At 42.9% G+C, this 22,694-nt stretch overlaps 1 protein-coding gene across 3 annotated transcripts in view; it reads left to right on the top strand.

Annotated features, from left to right (window-relative positions):
- Nucleotides 1–22,694, top strand: part of celf4 (CUGBP, Elav-like family member 4) — a 76,840-nt gene that overhangs the window by 17,452 nt on the left and 36,694 nt on the right. For all 3 annotated transcript variants that reach the window (XM_070850868.1, XM_070850884.1, XM_070850875.1), the window contains exon 2: nt 5,122–5,204. In XM_070850868.1, coding sequence (XP_070706969.1) covers nt 5,122–5,204 — 83 coding nt within the window. The remainder of the gene's footprint in view (nt 1–5,121; nt 5,205–22,694) is intronic.

Here is a 22,694-nt window from a genome sequence, read left to right as displayed (position 1 = left end):
ATGACTAGTATTAAGTGTCCCAGTTACAGCAGTACAAGGGCAACTGTATCACTCTTGAATCAGAAACTCTCTTAATACGACACTTATTAGTATTCCTCTTCTGCACTCAGTGGTACTCATTGTCACCATATGACTAAAAGACCAAGGCTTTATACGCTATTTCTCTGAACACAATAAGTCAAGAATTTTCGTCTTTACTTTGACCCATTTCAAAAGTGAATTGAAGAGTGTTATCTAAGCCTTAGCACTCACAAAAATCCAGTCAGAACGTTCTTGTCTTAAGGTCAATCTTTTAAAAAGGAGAAAAAAAACATTCTTCTGTTTATTGAGCAAAGGCTGTCCTTGGTCAACCCTTTCAGGCGGAGATAAGTGCTAACAGAACTGAGGTAGGGGGAGACGTGGAGATTTCTATTGACTGACTGAAATTGGACAGCCTTAAACAAAGTTTCATGCCAAAGTTTTTCGAGGCAGAGTTCCAGGGCTATGCAGCGTGGAGTTTTAGCTGCGCCGTGGATAAAGCTTTTTAATGCTATTGACTCTTTTTAGGCTCTTACCAAGATGTTCTGAAATATTTAAATGATCACTGGGAGTTTCTCCCCGTCTGTGGCTGGGAATAAAAGGATAGAGTGAGAGGAGGGAACTTTTTATGTCAGCCTTTTACAATCCCTGAATTAATAGGCACAAGATAATTAGAGAATTCTTTGCAATAACATTGTCCCCAAGCTGTCTAGTCTTGGGTGGCGTCAGGCAATGCATGCTGGTAAAAAGTAATTCATGTGTCCAGCAACGCTGCAAAGCGCTAATTCAGGAATACATTAGTAGTTTTACTTTTAGCATAATCATAATTGGTTTCAAAGGAGAATTTCAAGACCAAAGTGTCCTCATTCATGGCCAAAGCAACTGCTGAGGTCACAGAGGTCAAACTGTGTTGCTTTGGTGAATTTGGGGGGTTTATTGACCTCAGGGGTTTCTGCAATTACACATATAAAACACCCAGTAGGAAATAATCAAATGAAATGTGATCAAAATATCTAGTATTTGATTTAATCCTTTGCTTCATGTAGTTACATGATAAAACACAACATTGCCGCCAAGGTTTTAAATGACTATAAGCAATATTTTTACATAAACACTGGATCATATGACTTCATGTATGTGAAAGGAGTTGCTTGTAGTAACAAACCCCAAAAAATGATCCCCCAATTCTGCAGTTCCCCTCAGTATCACGTAGCATTGTAGTGTCTTTCCACTGCTCTAGTCTCTAGTGCTCTAGTTGTTCCCAGCAGATCCGGGACGCTGTTTTTACACTGTGTACTTTTTTTTTTTTTTTTTACACTTTCCACTAACCCACTGTGCACAACCTGCCCAGCAACTTTGCAGAGATAAAATTAGGGTGTCACAGCTAGATAGAGGTGGAGACCAAAACCAGAGCTAAAAGCAGACTGAATATTGTCAGTGTTTTTAGTGGTTTTACTGCCCCCACATGGTCAAAAAAATCTGTTAACTAGGTTTAAAAATGAAATAAAAACTACAATAGCTGGAAAATCCTGACTAAAATATCTGAAATACTACTTAGTATTCATGTAGTATTCAACGTAGAAAAATATTACTATTGATTTTCAGAAGCATCACTTTATAATTAATGAAACCTGCTTTAGTCATACCAGAGTGCATAAAAAAGTAATTGAAACAATGTTGGCTTTCAAATATATTGATCCAAAGAGGGGGACTTAAAAACAAAATTACATCGCTGCAGATATATAAAATGTATTAGCTTCCTAGGCAATAGTCAACTTGTTGCAAAATATCTCGCAGAAGCAGCTCATCAAGTAAATGTTTCCAATAGTTAACAAGGTCAAAGCTCTATGTGGTCCAACACACTGTCGTTTAAATGAGGCCTGGTGACAGTTGGTGGATTTCACCTCTGAAGCTCATGTCTTTTCTTCTTCCCCCACCAGCAAGTATTCATAGTCTCCGCCATTCCCTTGCTGCTTTCTTTCATCTTCTCTCTTCTTCTTCCCCATATTCCTCTCTCTCTCTTTCACTCTCTCTCTGTCTCTCACTCTTTTTTCTCTTTTCCTGTTTCTCTCTCTCTCTCTCAGTGGGTGTGTGTCCCTTTAGGGTGTCTGCAGCGGTTGAGATAAGAAGCGAGTGTAGGACACAGGGGGATGGTGTTCACAGAAGCTAGGTGATCTTATCTACTCTCTCTCTCTCTTTCCCTCTCTTACCGAGCATCCCTTGCTGTTCTGCTTTTCCTCTCTGCTGTTCTCCTCCCCCTCTGTCTTTTTGCTCCCTTGCCCTTCTTTCTCTCTTCCCCATCTCTCTCTCTCTCTCCTCTCACCCCTCTCTCTCTCTCTCTCTCTCTCACACACACACACACATTCTCTCAGATCCCCTCTGCGCTGCTGTTGATTTGAATTTGAAGTGATGGGAAACCAAATTGGCAGCATTGACAGCAGAAACAAACAGCTTATCTCTCTCTCCTGGGCCAATATGGGTCTTAGTCAGATACTAGAGCCGCTGCCAGCATCTGACTTGTGACAATGATGATAAATTGAACGTTTGTTGACTGTCACTTTTCGTGTGTGTGTGTATGAGAGTGTGACCGTGTTAGCATCAATGCATTTGCGTTTGCTCCCTCCACACGTGTGAGAATCCACTCGGTTGTGGAACATAACTAAACAGAAGTGTTGCACTTAGGCACAATTTTGAGATGCGCAAAGTACTTTTTACTTTCAGTTTTATGCTTTTCTGTATTTATGCTTCACTGTACAGAACAATATGTTCCTTTAAGCAATACACATATATTTTTCTTTTCAGATTAAGATGATACGTATAAACATATGACGATCGCATTAATTATGATGCATTGCTACAGATCATTTCTGCAGCTGTCATGCAGTAGTTTGAAATAACATCACACGCATTCAGAGCATAAGGTGTCGAAGACTCCCACAAAATTCTGTTTATATATAAGGAATTTATGTCCACAAATGTATTTTGCAAAGACATCTTGCTGTCTGGATTATGCTCCCTGACAAGTATAGGAAGTTCTATGTTTACACGATGATGAGGTGTTCGGAGGGTGGTGGTGGCCATTTGTATTAATCCAAGACTACAAGCGTTCCCTAATCTCATCAAAGTGCTGTGAGGGTCAAAAAATTCTGAGAACAACTGGATTAAATGAACGTACAGTAAATAGAATATCCCCACATCATCTTCCAACATCAACATGCTGCTTACAAACTCATGCATCTGTAATAATCAATGCAAAAAAAATACAATATATAATAATGTCACACTGACTCAGTGTTTTATCTTTGGGGTTCATTTACATTGTGGTATCTTGTTGCCGGATCTGAATACTTCCTCCAAACATGCGAGTGAGTGTCAGGTGTGTGAATCAGAGACTCACACGTGTTTCCTGTGGGACGGCGCCGCCATGTAGCATTAACACGACAGGCCCGGAGAGGACGAGGAGGTAGCCAAGCTGTCAGCGGCCAGCTCCCACTTCGCCTAATGAGAGAGAAGCCCGTTAATTAAAAACACCAACAGGCGGATCTCCCCTGTGTCCCGCCATCAGGACGACCCGGGGTTAAAGACACGGAGCCGGTTTGGAGGCATGCTGCTTCTACATACAGTACACGGTGCTGCCCTCAACAATAAATAGCCCCCAGTATGCAAAAAGAACAAAGCAAAGCACAACTGGGAAGAGCTATAAGAGGAGGGCGCTTTCTTTAAACTGCACTGTGTTTGTGTTTTCTGGGGGGGAGGGGTCTATGATAATTGTCTGCTCAGCCCTTGATGTTCCCAGAACAAACTGTGGTTCTTTTGTTTCTTTGTGCTCATGTTAGTTGCATGGCAGCGGGGAATAGTTTGTCAGCGTCTGCATGGAGACTCCTGTGATCCAAAAAAAATTATTTAAAAAAAAAATTATCCAAAAGCCAACGTTTTTGTCTTGCTGCTGTAATGTCAATGCCTACCTTACTGTTCTAAAAGACCTGTTTTTCAAATGTCTACTAATATTATCATAGAGCAAACCCAGCAAGATTTTTTTTTAAATTTCTTTCACTGAATTTAAGTGAATTCGATTAAATTTTCATTTAGTGAAAATTTTCCAGAGTCTGAACCAGAACAAACACTTGCATATAGACAGTATGAGGAATATTTGCCTCAAATTGAATCATGTCACAGCAGCTTATTGTGCAATTGTCTTTGTAAGTGTTTTATTAAACTGTCAAACACATGAATCATTAGTCCTGATCCGCAGATTGACAGTTTGTCAGCTCTCTGACAGTGGCGTGTGCCTCACTGTCAACAGGGGGTGGCGAGGGAACAGCTTACACGTTCCCCACGGCTCCTTCTACTTCCTTGCCTCTTGCGTCTCCATCTTGCTTCCACCCCCACATGTCAGCCCAGGTGCTAACAAAACCGAGGATTGTGGGTAGTCTTGGAACATATGGAGCAGAGAGATGGAGAAATGAAGGGTGGAGGGACGAGAGGAGAGGGGAGTGTGTGTGTGTGTGTGTGTGTGTGTGTGAGCGAGAGAGAGAGAGGGAGAGAGAGAAGCTGTCAGGGAAATGTCTATCCCTGTCACAGCAGCCAGAGGAGTGCGATGGACGAATGGATAACTGCTATTTCAGACTGCCAGGGAGAAAGCTCCATCAGATTTGATGTGTTTTGCTAGCAGAATGGCTCTCATGCAACAGAATGCGCAAATCGTCGCATCGCCAAAGCTGCAATTTTTGGTCTCACTTTCATGTCTTTTTTTTTTGCGTGCGTTTGGATTTTCGTTTTGTGTACACGGGAATGTTCAGTTTGTTCAGTCTCTGAAATACGTACTGTTCACTGTGCACAAACACACAAAGGCACACGCACAAGCAATTCCCAGTGCGGCCATGTAGACAGAGTTTCAGAGCTATGGCTGCAGGCTTACTCTGTGTGTTTCCATGTGTGTGTGTGTGTGTGTGTGTGTGTGTGTGTGTGTGTGTCTGTGTGTGTTGTTTTTGGCTATTCGCTGGTGATTGGTGCAGCCCCCTCCCATGGCTGTCTCTCCCTCTCTGTCCCCGGTTCACACAACATAATTATCTCTCTCTCTTTCTCTCTCTTGCTGTATTTCAGGCTGTGCCTTCCTCACCTACTGTGCCAGAGAGTCGGCCCTGAAAGCCCAGAATGCATTGCACGAGCAGAAGACCCTGCCAGGGGTAAGTCGTACACAAGGAACGCCATGTCGACCCAGAAGCAAAATCTTACATAAACACATCTTGGATTCGCTCCGGCTCACACACAAACACAGATGCTCATTTTTAACATATAATGTCTTATATTTATTTCAAATCAAAGAGGACTGACTGTGTTTGCCATGCTTGTCATGTACTGTTTATCACTGGCTGTACACCAGACATGAGCGCAGCTCTTCTTTCCCTTAAATATCCATCCCCCTCCCCTGCCTACCCCCCTCCCCTTCACTGCCTCCCTCTCTCTTCACTTTGACAGTCACACACACAAACCCATAGGGAGAAACCACACACAGCATCGCATCATAGGCACACTATTTATAGTCCTTCCTCCAGTTTGTGTAAATGAGTGTGCGCCTCTGTGCGTGTGTGCGTGCATGCATCCGTGTGTGTGGGCAAGTGTGTGAGAAGAGATAGACAGCGAGGGATGAAAAGCAGGTGAGCAGGTGGGTGTAGGCTATTTGTACATTTATGTGCACGCTCTGCATTATACCCTGGACTGGCACCAACTTGAGTGAGCATCGTGAACGTACATCACGACAGCACATCTTCACGACAGATGTTCACATGCTGATGTTGTTACCACTCACATGTACAATGCAGCTGGAAGCAACGCATGTCTCGTTTTAATGCTCAGCTCCTACTAGTGCGTGCTGGAATGAGGGATTTTTGATGCTGTCATAGAAAAGAGGTAGATATTCAGTTGTAGGTGTGTGTGTGTGTGTGGATGAGGGATTATCTGCATTGTGAGCATTTCCTTTAGTGTATACATGATTTTATGATAACATATTTGAGTGTGTGCATGCGTGTGTCTGTAATACATGGCAGTGAAGTATGTGCTCGAGTGTGTGTGTGCGCACACCTGAGTGCACACGCAGCCATGCTTGCGTGCGTTCATGCACGCGCTCACCTCGCCTGCCCGTGTGTGCGTACGTGCGCGTTGGGAAGTTTTGATGCGTCTCTGTCAGGCCTGGCTCGGTTTGCTCTGTTCGTTTTTAATGACGCCTCCAGGGAAGCTGACAGTCGCCGTGTTGAGCGCACAGCCTTTGATGTGAGTGATTATGACATCACAGACGTGCAGCCGAGAAGAGCGGAGGAGTGGGGATCCGTGCTCTCAGTTTTTTCCACTTCCCAGTGGCATATTATTCAGAAAGAAAGAGGGAGGGAGAGACAGAGACACAGAATGAGAGAGAGAGGAGGAGAGATTAAATATTTGGCCAAAACCAGAATGCGATTTTGTGTTCACACAAAATGTGCTGCCGATTGATGTTTTTGCCTTTGTTGCTATTGTTTGACATGGACCAGAAGATATGGGCAAAAAAAAAAAAACAACCTTCTTTTAAGGATTCTGTCTTGACATCTTTGAGGGAATGAAACTGTATTTGGCTTCACATGCCACATCGTAATGCATCAGCAGCAAATACATTTAATCAGTCGCTTGCAATCAACATTGTTTTAGAGGGAAATGCTAATTAGCAATGCCTTTGCCAGTGTAGGACAGTCTCAGGTCTGCATTTGATCGATGGTGAGCGTTAAGTAAACAAAGGTAATGCCATAGGACAGACCTAGATGCTCAACAAACCCTGAAGCAGAGCAGTCAGAGAAGCAGACCAAGAGACTGTCTTTTGTTGCTGGTGGAGGTAAAGCCGGCAAAACAGAATAAATGAGTTCATTAGAAACAGAGCGAGGACTTGGCCCTGGGAAAGGCAGTGGGACGTTTTATGGCACACGACTACACCCTCATTCCTCCGTTCCTTTAGGGTTTTTTTTTCACCTACCTTCTTCTCTCCTTCCTTCCATCCTCTATCAATCCACCACTCACAGGCCAACACAACCAAAACCCTGCAAATGAAATCCCTTTTTTCCCCTGAAAGCCTCTTTCCTCTTCACTTCGCGTCCTGATGCGCTTTTTATCGTCAAAGTTGCTCCCCAACCCTTACATTTAAAAAGTTTTCTGCCATCTTTTTTTCTTTCGCTGCCAGGTGAGCCGAGAGAAGAGGGGATTTGGCTTCCTAGTGGAAATGCCCTGTAAGCATGGCTGTAGGCTGTTAGTGTAGCTCAGACAAAGTACTAAGGGCTGCCTTGTGTGTACGTGTGTGTGTGTGTGTGTGTGTGTGCGTGCGTGTGCGTGTGCGCGTGTGTGTGTGCGCGCGTGTGTGTGTGTGCGCGTGTGTGTGTGCGTGTGTGTGTGTGTGTGTGTGTGTGTGTGTGTGTGTGTGTGTGTGTGTTCCACTGAGCTAGTGCAGTGTCAGGAGAGACTTTTAGTAAACAAGTGACAAGCAAAAATACTGATGTTAAAGTGACACTGACATTGAACTACTCGTGATAGATGACAAATTGTTTTCACATCCCTCATTCCATCATAGTGCTACAAACTACAGGTACACAGGATTATGCTGATGGAGAAGACATTTCTGCTGACATAATTAAATCAACTCTACTGACACAGAAACCAGTGTTACTGCATTGCGAGAGGCCATACAAAACATTCAAGTGGTACATTTGAATGATATGAAAACTCCCTGGAACCACGGATGCATCACAGAGGCCCAGGGGCTCAGGCGGCTGGAGGGCAAGTGTTTCTGTTTAGAGTGACTTTTGTTGATATTTTTCGTTGGAAGGGTGGAGTAAAAAAGCATTGATTTCCCAGTATTTTTTTTTATCCTAATCTACTTACTGACTATCTTCCAGTCAGATCTGATCTTATTTCATCTCCTCTGTTTCTATTTTATTTCTATTTATTCTGTTGAACATAAAATAACCACAAAAACAAAATATAGCCTGCAAAAAATGTTTCTCTCAATTGTTTCCTATGATATCTTGAATACTGTTCCATAGTATTTTGTATTGTGTGGAGGGAGAGGAGTGCCAGTGTGGATCTATTTTGGCAGGAATGTTTGAAAGGATTGAGACATTTAGACATCTGCAGTATAAACAAAATACTGGCGTTGAAGTGAAGTTTTCAATCAACAGCAGCACATTAGAGTTATGGGGAATCTATAAAAAGTTAGTAAAAAGACATCAAACTACCACAAGCGCCTGTATTGTAATCTGCCCTTTCTTGAAAGCACAAAACATAACTTTGAACCACACAGTCAATAAAATGCAAGTTATCACTGGTGGAAAAGTTGCCTTATTTGAGGTACACAGCTACTTCAGCAGATAAATTGAAGGTTTTTTTGGAGATAGTGATGTGAGATAGGACCAAAATGGGGCGCGTCCCAAACGCCGGGCCCTGGCTGCCATATTTGTGATCCCATGCTCCAGTTTCAGACTCGTACTACAGCAAGAGGCATTAAAAAGCCTCTATTGATTCTGGCAAAAGTCCTCACGAGTGGGAGGATGTGTTTCTGTGCGCGCACGTGTGTGTGTGTGTGGTTGTGTGCATTTGTGTGGTTCACAGGGTGGAGTTGCAGAGCTCGAGCTAGTGCATTTTGTGTACGAACCACAGGGTACAAATACCCACCAGCAAATCCTCCCTCACACATATAAATACTCACACACGCTAAAAAAGATATAAATAAAAAAAAACAGATCTGGCATCTACTCAAACACACTGTCAGATATACAGTATAGGCCTCAGCGCTTCCATATGCCCCCACACAGCGCACAAAAAGAGCATACACTCCTGAATACTTAACACTGTGTTCAAAGTTAGAAAACAATACACAGAAATACACACAAGCACGCACAGGTACAAAACATACTCCTAACGCATGCACTCACACTCCAAACTCGTCTCTTGTAACGGCAATACAACACTACTCGTAAACACTTCCATTCAACAACATGATACTCTGATACTCAAAGAAGGACAGAGAGGGAGAGAAATAGGGAGAAAGTGAGAGGGAGAGGGAGAGAGAGAGAGAAATACGGCGTCGATTGACTCGCACTGTAATAGTGAGCCAGATGAGAAAATATAGAACACTGTGAATCAATGCGTCATTTCAGAGCGCTTTCACACACACGCACACACACACACAAACACACACAAACACACACATACATTATGGAGCACATATACACACAGAGTTTTCAGCCCAGGGGCAAACAAATAACAGAAAAGACGGAAAAGCAAATGAATAGCAGGAGGGTGGAAAGAGGAAGGGGTTGATGATGGCAGGTTGGAGAGAGTGGGTGGATGGAGGGAGTGGGAGGAGAGGTATAGTCGAGGTGCCTTCATAACGACTGATTTGTGTCTGTTTCTTTTTTCACCACCCCCCCTCCTCCACCACCCCATCTCTCAGTTGAGATAATGCCAGGGCAAGAAATCTATGGCATTGATTGGCTCCTGCGACCCAGTTTCATGGCAGCTTTTTCTCAATAAGTCGCCCTCATTGGTCGATAACTGCCAGGCTCCCCAGGTGAAGTGGGTGAAGGGGTGTTATGAAGGTGGTGGTGGTGGGAGGGGCGCTCAGTTATGATTTGTTTCCCCTAAGTGTGCGCAAGTACAGTAGTTCACTCCTTCTTGTAGATTTAGATTAGTGATGCTGTGAGCAGGAGGCATAGCTGCACGTCCACATGAATAATGCTGCAGGCCCTGGAGCTAAAAGATCCCCTCCCTCTACCCAAGCCATCACCTCATCAACTATCCTAATCACCCTTATCCAAAAGAAAACCGTTTGCCACATAACACGCTCCAATTAATGAATCCCCAGTCATTGACAGAATGCTGGAGTGATGCACAAGCAAAGTTTTAGCCCTAAACAACGGCTGCATACAGCATCGATGGGGATAAATGCTCCACAAAAACACAGATTTTTCTAAACTCATTGACCTAATGAGCAACTTATTTCAGAGAAGCCATAAAAAAGAAAGAGCAGCAGGCACTGGCAGGAGTCAGTGTAACAAAAGAATAAACAGAATCCAGTGTCCAAACCGGAGCAAAGCTTTTAAGTGAGGCAGTACGCAGCCTGAATCTGGCAGGTCATAAGCCTGCAATAAAAATTCAAATGAGTCTCCCCAGCAGACGGAACAAAAGCAGAGAGACTTCCTCAAAGTAGTGTTTGTAATAAATTCAGAGTTAAACACAGATTCCACTGTTTCTTGATAAACTCATCAGAGTTCATTAATTTTCTTACGCTTTTTTTTTCTTCTAGCAGCCCACAGAGATTTACTGAGTTTTATTTGATCATGCTATTTGGCTGTGTCCACAGAAGTTCTCGTACTTTTGATCTGGGGCTGTGTTTTGTTGTTTGAGCAAGGCCCATTAGTTTCATTTAATACTCCAGCATACAGTGATATTTGAGACAACACTGTGATTTTATGAGAAGCCTTTTCCCGTTTCAGCAAGACAGTGATCCAAAGAACTTGATGAGCCTAAACAAAGCCCTGACCTCAACCCCCTCAACACATTTTGGGTGAAGTGAAACGTCGACTTTGAGCCAAGCGTAATCGCCCCGACATCAGTGGCTAATCTCACTAATGCTTTTGTTGCTGAATGGGAGCAAATTCCTGTAGCCAGTTTTAAAAGTCTTTTGGAAAGCCTTTTTGGAAGAATGGAGGCTGTCATAGCAGTAGATTAATGCCCATGTTTGTGGTTTGATTGATTAACTGATTGATTTGTCCCAGATGGCACTCAGACCATATGGGCTTAAGTTGTCAGCATGATCCAACCAAAGTGCTTGTTGGATGGTCGGACAGCATCTGAAACAAATCCTCCCACAACTTTCACGCGTTGGATTCGGAGGGCCTGCGTCCAACAATTTAGTTTAACTTTCTGCAACTGACTCCTCAACATTCACACACACTTCATGCAAAATATGCAAGATTTGACCTTTATAAGACCAAGATGAAGTATTCCCCAGATTCAAAAAGCAAACATTTTAAAAGGTCCATTTTATATAACAGAAATCTTTTAATAAGATGTTCAACTATCAAGTGTGCCTGTGTTGTCCACATACTTTTGGCCGTGTGGTGTCATTTTGGTTAAACCCCTTAAAGGAGTGAAGCATGAATGGTGCCATAATTGTAACAAAGATCATTACAAGCCTACACACCATCTTTTGTCATATAAAGTCTGAATGCTCCCATTATCATTGGGCTCCGGGCCTGATGTTACAACCTCCCATTGCCAAGTGGAGTTTGAGCAGATTGTACAAATGAGAAAAAATCATCTGTCTGGAGGCAGCAGTTCACTTTAGTTCAATAATCCAACTAATTTCAGAAGTGGTGCATGATACCCGCGGGGCCAATAGATTGATGATCCATATGTGAAATGACACACCTTTATACAACCGAGCCATATTGCAGTGCATGCAAGTTCTTGACTGTCATCTCTTTTACAATGGAGAGCTTGGCTTTTTTTGCCGGGACTCCCTGGTGTAGCTATTCAAAAATAAGAATGAACCAAAATGCTCTCCATTGGGATACGTGTTGAGTCAAGTCTTGGCGTATTAATGCTTATTATAATTTCCAATAAGACATACTCTCCCCTTTAAGCAACTTCAAAAATTGTTGCTGATAGATAAGGTGGAGTTCTCAGCCAGCGCTCCTAAAATGTGTGATATGCTCTTGAAAGGAATGGATTGAACTGTCTGAGCAATTCAAAACACCTCTGGTAAGTGCTATATTATTGGGTCATCCAAATGTTTTTGTATTCTCTCTAAAAGCATGTCCCCGCTTCAGGAATTTCAGAGGTGCCATAGCTCTTTTCAGCATCTCAATCTATTGCTGGCTCAAGGTACCGTCACAGTCTGAAATCAACTTGTCCTTTTCTTGAGTTTGTATTGATCCACAAAAGCATAGCCTTAGAGTCTTCATCCTCAGTAGTCCGCTCCACTGAGCATTTACAAGTGTTAATGTCACTGCTGGCACTTGAGGACTCTTCCATGTACTCATCAAGATGGAAAAGTAAAGTCCTGCCGCAGATGATTGACTTTTAGGTATAAACTTCTACCTGAAGCCCACGTTGTTGCCCAAGTGCTGAGAAATCATGCATCCAATTCTGGCATGATTGTTCCATAAACCCTGCGCATCCTTATTGATATAACCTGGCAGTGGATATGACTGTCACTGGGGAGAGGACAGAAGCATGGGCTGCTGCTGCTGGAGCTATTCCTCAAAAAAAAAAATAAAAAAAGCTTTAATAGCATCCTAACCAGCATGCGCCTGGCTTCAGCCCTGGCCGTGCGTATGGTTCATAGATTTAAGTATCTCCATAAGCTGGTTGTGATAGTCGTTCTGCCATTGTCATAGTTTTAGCTCCTGCTGCTGCTGCTGTATTGAGTCCGCTTGACTCCAGCTGCTTTGATATATCCTGCCAGTTCAGGGATTTTTTTTCGTATGTCACACTGCTATATCTCCTTGTCTTTATCATGCTCCTAAGCCCCCACACACGTACAGTACAGCAGCAGTCTTTCCACAACAGTAAGTGCAGCACTGTCTGATATTTTTATTGTAGCCTGCGCAGTTAATTTACCGTGCACATTAAATGTTGAGGAACAGAGAACAGATAACTGAAAACAATATAATGCAATAAATCAGTCACACCTACAATATAATGTATCTATTAGAGTGGTGTTTTATTGATCATTGGAGAATATTATGGCCCATACTGTATACCTTTTCTGTCTGTCATGCATTAGTGTGGCTTGACTACTCTGCTCTACTCCCGTGTCTCTCCCTCAGTTGTCAGTGCGGCAGAGGGCAAAAGCTTTGAAACACTAGAGAACATTTTCATTCGGTGGTTTCATTTTTTTCCTGAGGCTTTACAGGACTCTTGCAGCTTTTACTGTACAGCATGAAGCCCACCATACTCTACATTTTATACTCTAATCTCTCTAGTCTATTAGTCTTAAATTCTTTCTGTTAGATTCACTCGGCCCAGCTGCTAGTGCATTAAAGTGTATTGGAAATAGTGACTATAAGCCCTTTGGTTTTATTAGAACTCTCTTTAAGATATTTCATTCAAGCAATGAACATTAGGAATCACTTGTTTTCCAAAATGGCTTTGTAGAATTTCAAAATAAAACAGGAAAAGGATTTCAAAAGTTCGTGTTAAGCTTGCTTTCTAGGTGCATTGCCGCTCCTTTGCTGGCAGTATTTTAAAGTGCTACTTTGGTATAAAGCTAGATAACAAATAAATTATTTCACAATGACTGTAGAGGAAAAAAATCACAAGCCCAGTTTGAACAAGGGCTTTTATAATGAGAACAACTAAAAGAAAAATTATTGTGTCAGTTCAAAGCAAAGGGCAATTATCATGCAATGCTTGCATTGCTGTTTTCTCTGTCTTCTTTCATCATAACTCTGATGGCAGAAACTATTCAAGGAATGTATAAATGATTACAGGAGGGCTAACAGTGTAGCAAAGTGGAAATATATAGGGAATTATTAGCAGACAGTGAGAAGAAGCAGGTTAGGAGTAGAAACAGTAGCCATTGATTTGTTGCTGGCATTGACTATGGTAGTGAACATCTTTGAAACTTGGACCCAGTGGTGAGCCACGCTGCAATATTAATGTTGTTTTTCTACTTACAAAAGTTCTTATAAAGAAAAAACTAGCCCAACAGTTTTCACAAAAAGGATTTTACTCCTCTGTAAATACCATTCTCCTGCCCATTGTTAATGTGGCAAGAAAAACCAAAATCCATTTTATTCTGTGACCTTCACCACCTCACCTTCACTGTAGCCATGGGAATATATAATACAGCAATTTCAATTTCTTCGTTTGGCCATATCATCTGATATGTGCGGCAGAGTGGGAAGTGGCGCTTGGAAATCTTGTTCCAGACCCCGCTGTAGCAGCTGGCGAGCTGGTGGCCGGCAGATGTGATAATGACACAACACACCAGCTGAGGCTGGATAGCGGGCCACGACTCAGGCAGCTTTTAATAATTGATGGCAGCCAAGGCCCCGGATTGGCCAGTAATTGCATTACAGGTCACTTCTCAATAGCAATTTGTGAAAGTTGTGGTGATGTGTGCCGGGTGGCGATCAATAGGCACTGTCCAGAGATGCAGTCTTTGCCTCTCTCTCTCTCTCTCTCTTTCTTTCTTTCTCCCTTTCCCTCTGTCTTTCTGTATACATGAAGGTGAGAAGTCTGTTGGAAACATTTTCTTTCAATGTTCTCTGCAGCAAGAACACTTTGGGGACTCTTTCACTCCATAGATCAAAATGCCAGCTTTCATTTAACACTTTCGTCACTGTGAGCGCCTGCTGTACACAACACGTCTAACAACTAACAAAGCAATTAAAAGTATGTATGGCGCTACTTACATGTTAAATGATGCCATTTCTAAGTAGTTTAATCTTTCCTTAATTAAAACAGGCAGAAAAGAAAAGAATTAACGCTGTAACCTGTTTACCCAGGGTAGAATTAAAAACATTAAAGTCAACAAAATCTGAGCAAGTAAACAATCTTCACGCAAAAGTCTCTGCTTCTAAAACGCTCCTGGCGGGGTGTGAAGCCATGTGGAGGACGGAACAAAGCTGAGTCGCAGCCGGAAAACGACGCAGCATCGTTTGGTGAAGTCCTGCCACCAATCCAATTCAGGTTTGAATAGCAAATGTAGTCAAATGAAAAGATTACTGCTGTTTTTGAAAAAAAGGAACATGAAAATTACAGTATAAATAGAGTAAGTGAGAAATAAGTGAGAAACAGTATCCAATGGAAGACATTTTAACAGAAAGACTGCATTACAAACTGGGGTTGTGTAGTAATGTTAGAAATAGAGGGTCTTACGAAAAGCCTCTCTTAATTGGATGATGGGAAATGAAGGCCCCATTAGCATGCAACACTCTAGTAGTCAGAATATCTGACTGCATTAATTTTTGCTATTGTGTTTTAATCTGTCTCTTGTGAGTCCGCCAAATGATTTGGAAGTTCAAGAAAGTCACTGGAGTGCTCCTTTAAAATAAGAACATATTGCATACAAGGCTGAAACATAAGGGAGTGAAAGACGGCCTTGGGTCCAAGAGGTTAACATAGCACAAGAGCTCAGATTCAGTGCTTTACTTTCCACTATAGTGCAGGCTGTGAGCCCGGTGCCCCCTCTGGCTCCCCGGCTGCACTCATTCTCATGGAAGTTATTTACTGTTCTAGCCTCAGACTCCCTCCCCCCCCCCCCCGACACACACATACAAACACAAACACTCTACTTTCCTTCTCTTCCTCTTTTCCTTTCTCCCATTTTTGATATGTCACCCACTTGGACATGTCTCCATCTCTGTCTTTCTGCCTCTCTTTCTCTCTCCTCTCTTTTCCTCCTCCTGCTGTAGGATGGAGGAGAAGAGAGGGGGAGAGGAGAGGAGGGGAGGGGAGAGGAGAGGAGACAGTGGATTTTGCATGCTCTAAATACAGCCTCTACGTGTGTGGGGTGCTGTCATCAAAGGAGAGAAGGGACAGGGGATGGTTCAGTTCATTTGTGATAGTGAGTGTGTCTGTGTGCAACTGTTTGTGTATGAGACCAAGTGTGCATTAATTCGAGCAAACATCAAAGATGCACCCTCATCCATCTCTCTGTCTTTCTCTCTCTTTTCCCCCCTCCCTCCCCCCCTCCCTCTGTCACTCTCTCTAATCCTCCTTTTAGCATCATTTTGTCCGCATTGCCTTTTTTTGTTTTCGTCGTTATGCTCTGCCGTTGCTTGCCTGTCTGTTTTGGTGTGTCTCGCCTCTCTTGCATGTGCTTGGCGGGGTGTGACAGCATTGAGAAGTCACCAAAGAGGTAAATGATGATAGGCCATCCATCATGCTTTATGGACTCTGTATGGTGCTGCCGTGGAGAGTGGCTGCACTGTGCAGTAACTCAGAACACTCTGTCCCTCCATATAACCTGGCAGGGGCTCTGCCGCTTGCCTCGCCTCTGCTGGGCGAGTGTTTATGTGTGTGAGACACAGGAAGAGCGTCGGTCTGACTCACTCACTTAAGTGTTTCTCTGCGTGTGTTTGCGATTCAATGTGTAAGTGTGTGTGTGTGTGTGTGTGTGTGTGTGTGTGTGTGTGTGTGTGTGTGTGTGTGTGTGTGTGGTGTGTGTGTGTGTGTGTGTGTGTGTGTGTGCATGAGTGAAGGGGGAAATAGAAAGAGTGTTTGTCCACACTGCCAGACTGTGTGCAACAAGCCTTCATTATGGCCTGATATGTCACTGCTGGGAGCATCAGCTCTGACCAGCAGACATAACAGGTTTCCGTGTATGCGTGTGTGTGTGTGTGTGTGTGTTTGTGTGTGTGTGTGAGAGAGTGATGGAAAGAGAGGGAGCGTTTGCGAACAGGTGTGGTGTGTTTGTGAGCAGGAAATCCTGGAAAATTCATTTCTTAAATTATGTTAATCAAAGAGAGTGGTGTGGAGGATTTTCTGTCCTCATATACATGGTATAGGTATTACATTGGGAGAGCTAATCAACAAAATCACCCCTCCTCTCCATACTGTTCATATAGTGATACCTTCCTAACAGGATTACACTATGATGGTGTTATCAAACTGAACGCGAAGCAAATTTTAGGTAACATGATTGCATATGAAATTTTATAGGTAACACTATTGCATATGAAGTAAGTGAGACATGGTTAGACAGGAGTTTGCCTGCGGTGGACAAAACTGCACCATGCCTGCGTGAGTTGAAAAAAATTGCTTTATGACCACGATTCATAAGAAAACAGAGATAACAGGAGAAAGGAGCGTGATAGGAGGAAAAAATGTTTTGAGATCAGTCGGGAGGTTGAGCTGTTACAGAAACACGGTCAACAGACGTGTTCAGTGCAGAAATAGCTAGCTAGCTACGGCTAATGTCTGTCAAGTCAGAACATTGACCATTTGGGGTGAAAATGGTAAAATTTGCACAAATAACACTCGAGTGAAAACTTGTTTCATCTTCATTTTTTAATCTTGCTAAAGCTGATATAAAGCTTCAGTAGCCTGAGTTATCCAAATCTAGCGAGGCTCCTCTACAGTTACAGTCTTTACATCATCAGAGTGTCTATTTGCAAAATGGGGTTCAAATCCGGTGTGAGACCAACATTTGAATATACTAATTTACTTTTAAACTTAGTTAACTTATTTATCTCAGTTCTCTTTAATTAATATCTGTTTTCAGTCGTTGTTTGGTTAGGTTTAGGCACCAAAACTATTTGGTTAGGTTTAGGAAAAGATTGTTTGGGTAAAACAAATATAAAAGGCAGTGTACAGGAAACACAAAATATCTTCCAAAGCCAAATTGCTATTTACTTTATGCAAATAGTGTTGACTACTGACACTTGGGTGCAAATAGCATCTGCCTCACATAATTCCATCTTTCTGACTCCCCGAACTGTATCTCCTTGCTAAACTGTGGTGAAGTCTCACATTAGCTTCAGAAGAACAAGGACTATTGATTTTATCTCTTTCACTTTTTTTTTACAGTGTAGTAATGTTAGAAAGGGGCCAATAACTCTCTCGACACACATCTGGCATGCAAGTAAAGACAGACTTGAAAAAAATCTGATGAAGTGCACTAACATTATTTACACAGCAACAATTGCACCCGCTGGCCTACAACCATCTAAAATCTTTACATCCTCCCCACTCTCTTACAGCCTCTCTCGCATCGTTTTCCCTTTCTCTCCATCTCTCCCCACCCCTCTCTTGCATCGCCCCCTCCCTCTGGTGAACCCTTTCACACTTTTCTTTTGTCACCTTTCCACATGGAAGAACAATTGCTCTGACGGAGTTCACTCTGTCTCTCTCCCTCTCTCTCTCTCTCTGCCCTCCTCTCCCACACCTCCTCTCCTCGCAACCACTCTCTTAGATCCAGAGGGAATCACACTGTCTGAACCAAATGTGCCACAAACTTGTCAGATGATGTTTGTTTTCCACCCTCTTCCCGTGCCTCTTTTTCAGTGTGCGTGTGTTTTAACTGTGTCTACATATTTGACAAAGTGCAGTGACATGCGCCGCACTCGCACGTCAACAGAATGAAAATTTGCCGCGTCATTATTGAAATAGGAATCTGCAGAGGAGGGAAAAAGAGCGGCGGCCAGACTGAGTCACAAGGTTTGTGTGATAATAAGGTTTGTATGTTCAGACACCTTGTTAGCATATTTGTGAAGACTATAAGTAAACAACCTTTCCTTTGAGGCTCCCAGGAAACTTTGAATAAAGGATATTTGCTGAAAAGACCAAAGATGTTTAAGGAACTGAACAGCTGCGTTCTTGCCACCAAAAACTCCACCGAGAAACAAACTCTATGTGAGAAACTGCTGTACGCACACAAGCTTCATTCTACTGAGGACGTTATTTGCCTCCTTAAATAACCAGTGCTGCGTACAGACTGGCTCACAGAGAGATTCAACATGCCATTTGGGGTCCTGATTCCTGAGGATTTTATGAAAGGTAGCAAAACTAGGATGGACTGATGTTCTCACAAATGAACTCTGGTCAATGTGCAAAGAATCAGGTTTGTCTGGAGATGCCCTTTACATATGTAGCAACGACAGCAGATTGTTTGCGTCAGAGGCATTCTCAGCTACTGGAAAGACTTCAGATTGGTTTGGGCGAGGGGTGGCGCCTGGGTAGCGCTCACAGAAGTTGGAGGACTCATCTGTATTGATGATTGTTTTTGTGTTTTTATCAACGCTACATCCACAATATCAACGAAAGAGTGGAAAAAAATATACAGGCAAGAGTACGAAGCTACACTCCATGCAATGTCATCAACATGCCCACTCGCTCGTTGTGAATTCCCCGGACATTCGCACATCGGACACTACACAGACTTTGTACAACGGAACTGGCTGAGTAAACTCTGCTTAATGTCTGCTGGAACTGAGTTGGACATTTGCATTCCCACATACAGCCTCTCTAAATAGGTTTCGGGTCGCAGTGCATGTGTAAAAGGGTCTTGACTGACCATGCTTGTCATTCTGAAGGATAATGTGCTGTCTTCAGGTCAAGATCTGATACTTTGGACCCTCAGTCAAGCTGTTAAGCACAGTTCAGATTCTTAGCTATTATTCCTGTTTGTCCTAACATCAATAAACCAATTCGCTTTGATCACCCAATGCTATATGAGCTTAAATCCTTGAGGGACGGAGAGCGTGGCCATCCAGAGACAGTAATAGCCAAGAGTATTTTCAGATAACTGATCAATGGTGGACAGGACTAAAGGAGGGAAAGGAGAAAAGCAGGGCAAAAGAAACTAGGCAAGAAGGGCAGTTGGAAGGGTAAGTCTGCCGAGGAGCATTGTAACTCACCTCTGGCAATCCCACACTGTAAATACACCTCTAAAACTCATCCCAAACTTTGGCAAGAAGCGGCACCTGCACCAGCATCCTTTATGAATGTCACACCCCGTGAGAGGAAAATGATTACGTTGCAAAGAAGACAGGGGGGCGGAACAGGAGGGGGTGGGAAAAAGAGAGAGAAGAAAAATCACTTTGATGGATTATGCCCCTCTTGGGACAACCTTGTAACGTTTTTGGACAGGATTCTGACTCGCCCGGATTCTCTGTAACAGCGATGATTTTCTTTTTTCTTCCGTCTCCTTTTGTCATCCCAGACGTGCGCTGGCTGTGACAACTGCGCCAGCGCTGATACCTAATGATACCGCTTGCAGGAACTAATTACTACCAGTGATTAAGAGAGGAGACGTGACTCCTACCACACATGCTGTCTTTGGGTGGGGGAGCTTTTTAATTGCCTTTGCCAAATAAATGATGGCCAAAAATGCATGGACCCAGGCTTCTTAATGGAGTCTTAGTGCTTGGTGGCAAAGAGCGAAGACTTCAGGGCCATTGGCGCTCCCTGCACACAGATGGTGCCGCCTGTTCACGACCAGCGCCTGTTGTTGATCGGTGCGTTAAGGGCACCTGTGAAATTAAACAGACAAATGAATTCCCCACCGGCTGCAAAACAGAATATTAGCATTTTATGAAAAATGGCTAAACTGAGACATACATTAGCTGCTTTTAATGCTAAAGGGCAAAGCATTTTGAGGTAGTTAGTCAGATATTTGGGCCTGTGAAGTTACCCAAGGAAGCAAACATAAGGCTGTAGTATCACTGTATTTTCAGCTGGGTCTTGGAGATGTGGTGCTTGTGCAGTTTTGTTAGCCCTTAAGCACATCTAGACCTAATTAACAAGCATGTTCCACAGCAAGGTTGTCTCTGGCAAGACTCCAGTCCAACCAATAATTCATTTACCGAACAGCAACACATCTTCCTGGGCAGTAAAGGACTTAAAAGTTCGACATGGCTTTTGCAGGAGCACTTAGTGGTAAGCTACCTAGTGTATATTTTCTCCTTTAATGGCTGCTGTGAACAGCTCTCTCTGCACACTAATAATTAAAATGTCTGCTTCTTCACCTAAGTATGTTTTTAAATTCTAATTTGTAAGATCCCTGTTTGCCTTTTTATTGATTTCGGAGACACCTTTGGTAGTGGGAACTCATTGCCTCTGTGTCTCTGCGCTGCATTTTCCAGTGATCCCTGTGAAACTGTGTCACCAGTGCTCTCGACCGGACTGACAGCAGCTCCCTTAATCTCAAAGCTAACATAAAATGAACTACTGACGCTAGTGAGGCAAACACAAAGACAGAATTCAAGATGGTGTCTAAGAGCAAGCCACGTCCTCAGGGCCACGGTAATACAGTATCTACACTGCATCTACACAACACATTAAACATGATGACTTGATAACAATTTAATGATATTATTGCTGCAGACATGCTACAGTTCTCAGATAACCAACCAATAATAACATCACATCAGCTAAAGGAATCTGCTGCTTAGGAAGTTTGCCACTGAACCTACTTTACATTAGCTCTTAGCAATACATCTAAATAACTGTATCTCAATCTAGGCACTCATCCAAAATAATAATATAAGCCAATGTGGACCGCAGCTAATAAATGACAGTTCAGTCAGTCCAAGAGGAAAATATCTGCACCACTCAGTCACCGTCTCAAATTTTTCATCAACTTAGAAAGGCAATGCTGATGTTGACTCTTCCTTAAACTCAACGACAGCTTGCCTTTTGCCTCCCTCTGTGCGAATAATGTTTTTCTATACTTCAAGTGTGGGGCTGTGCAGATGGCGCTCTGTTCTTCATCCCCTCTGCCTTGGTTACTGCCTCTGCCTCATACTAACTACGCAGTTGTTCTTTTATTTGTGCCACCACTAACTGCACGCCAGAGGATTTTTTTTTTTTTTTTTTTTTTACCACAATCCAGGATTGGCTGTTGTAAAATGCTGCAAATGCTGTTTGTTTGTTTGTTAGGTGCAGTTTATGCTACCACACCAGTGTTTAAGCCTCCATTTGAGCTACAGGATGGGTAACATAGATCATTCACAGATGTATGGATGTCTCTGCTCAAATGTGCTTACTGGGCAAATGGGATGATGGGAGACCAAATGTTTTCTTAATTGAATATCCTCCACTTATTCGTATTATTATAATCAGTCACATCCGGTAGATCTGAGCATTATACGGCTTTGCGCTTCCCAGGTTTTGTTCTTGTATTCAGCATTGTCTTTGGAATTCCTGGCAGAACTTTGATATACAAATCCCTTTGTTGCGAGCTTTGTGCAGGCAGTCATACTGGTGAATCAATAGTAATTTAACAGGGAGTTGTAGCTGGATACGTGCATATACTGGACAGCGTGAGCACAGTATGATCCTTGTGTGTTTACCCAATGAGTGCTGAGTCAACAATAATGACACAGCATTTCTTTTCTTTCGTGCTCTCCCCCTCTTTGGGATTTCTCTGTTATTTTTCTTCTCTTGATCTCATTACATCATGACTCAAGGGCTGTATTCATTAAAGTTTAAAAGTACAATGCACTCCAAAGTCACTTGCGGTGAATAACGCAGGCCCTGTTAGTCTGTCTGAAGCTGCTCGCTCTCACCATCGCCACGTCTTCATTCCTTCTTGTCTTTTTGTTTTTCTGTGCAATGCCGAGGACCTGGGAGCGCTGGCTTCGTTCATTTGCTCTGCTTCTCTTTCACCAAAGAGGCGGACCACTGAGAAAATCTGCCGACTCTCGTAGCAGCATGCAAGCCGCAGCGCTTTCAACAGAGCCCAGATGTTGAGAATGGCAGTTGACTCTTGACGACAATGCTCCTGTTCTTTAATTAAACTTTGGGAGAGTTGTTTTCATTTCCCTGTGTGAGCTGCAGTGGCAATGTCTTTTCATACGTAGGAGTAAATGTATGGCTCTTTTGTTTGTTGATTTCCTTTCTTTTTTCATACCTTGGGCCATTTTACCCCTCAAACGACAGAACTTAACTCATCAACTGCGGTTGGTTTAGAAGATAAGCTTACATAACGTGGCCCTGGGAGTAAAAAAGATGTTAAATAAATCTCTTTAAATGAAAGCTGACAGAGTTTCCGGCTGTGTGTGGTCACAACTGGCGATCCAGCTGAATGTGACAATTTTTTCATATATGATCTCCTTTGCTTTCCTGCATTGCCTACACAGAGACATTTTGGTCTATCATCAAAGTCTTAGTGAACTGTATGATAATGCTTGTTTTCTGTTGTAATG

This window comes from Pempheris klunzingeri, chromosome 2 (assembly GCF_042242105.1).
Source record: "Pempheris klunzingeri isolate RE-2024b chromosome 2, fPemKlu1.hap1, whole genome shotgun sequence".
NCBI lineage: Eukaryota > Metazoa > Chordata > Actinopteri > Acropomatiformes > Pempheridae > Pempheris > Pempheris klunzingeri.
This window is presented reverse-complemented; position numbering and strand designations above follow the sequence as displayed.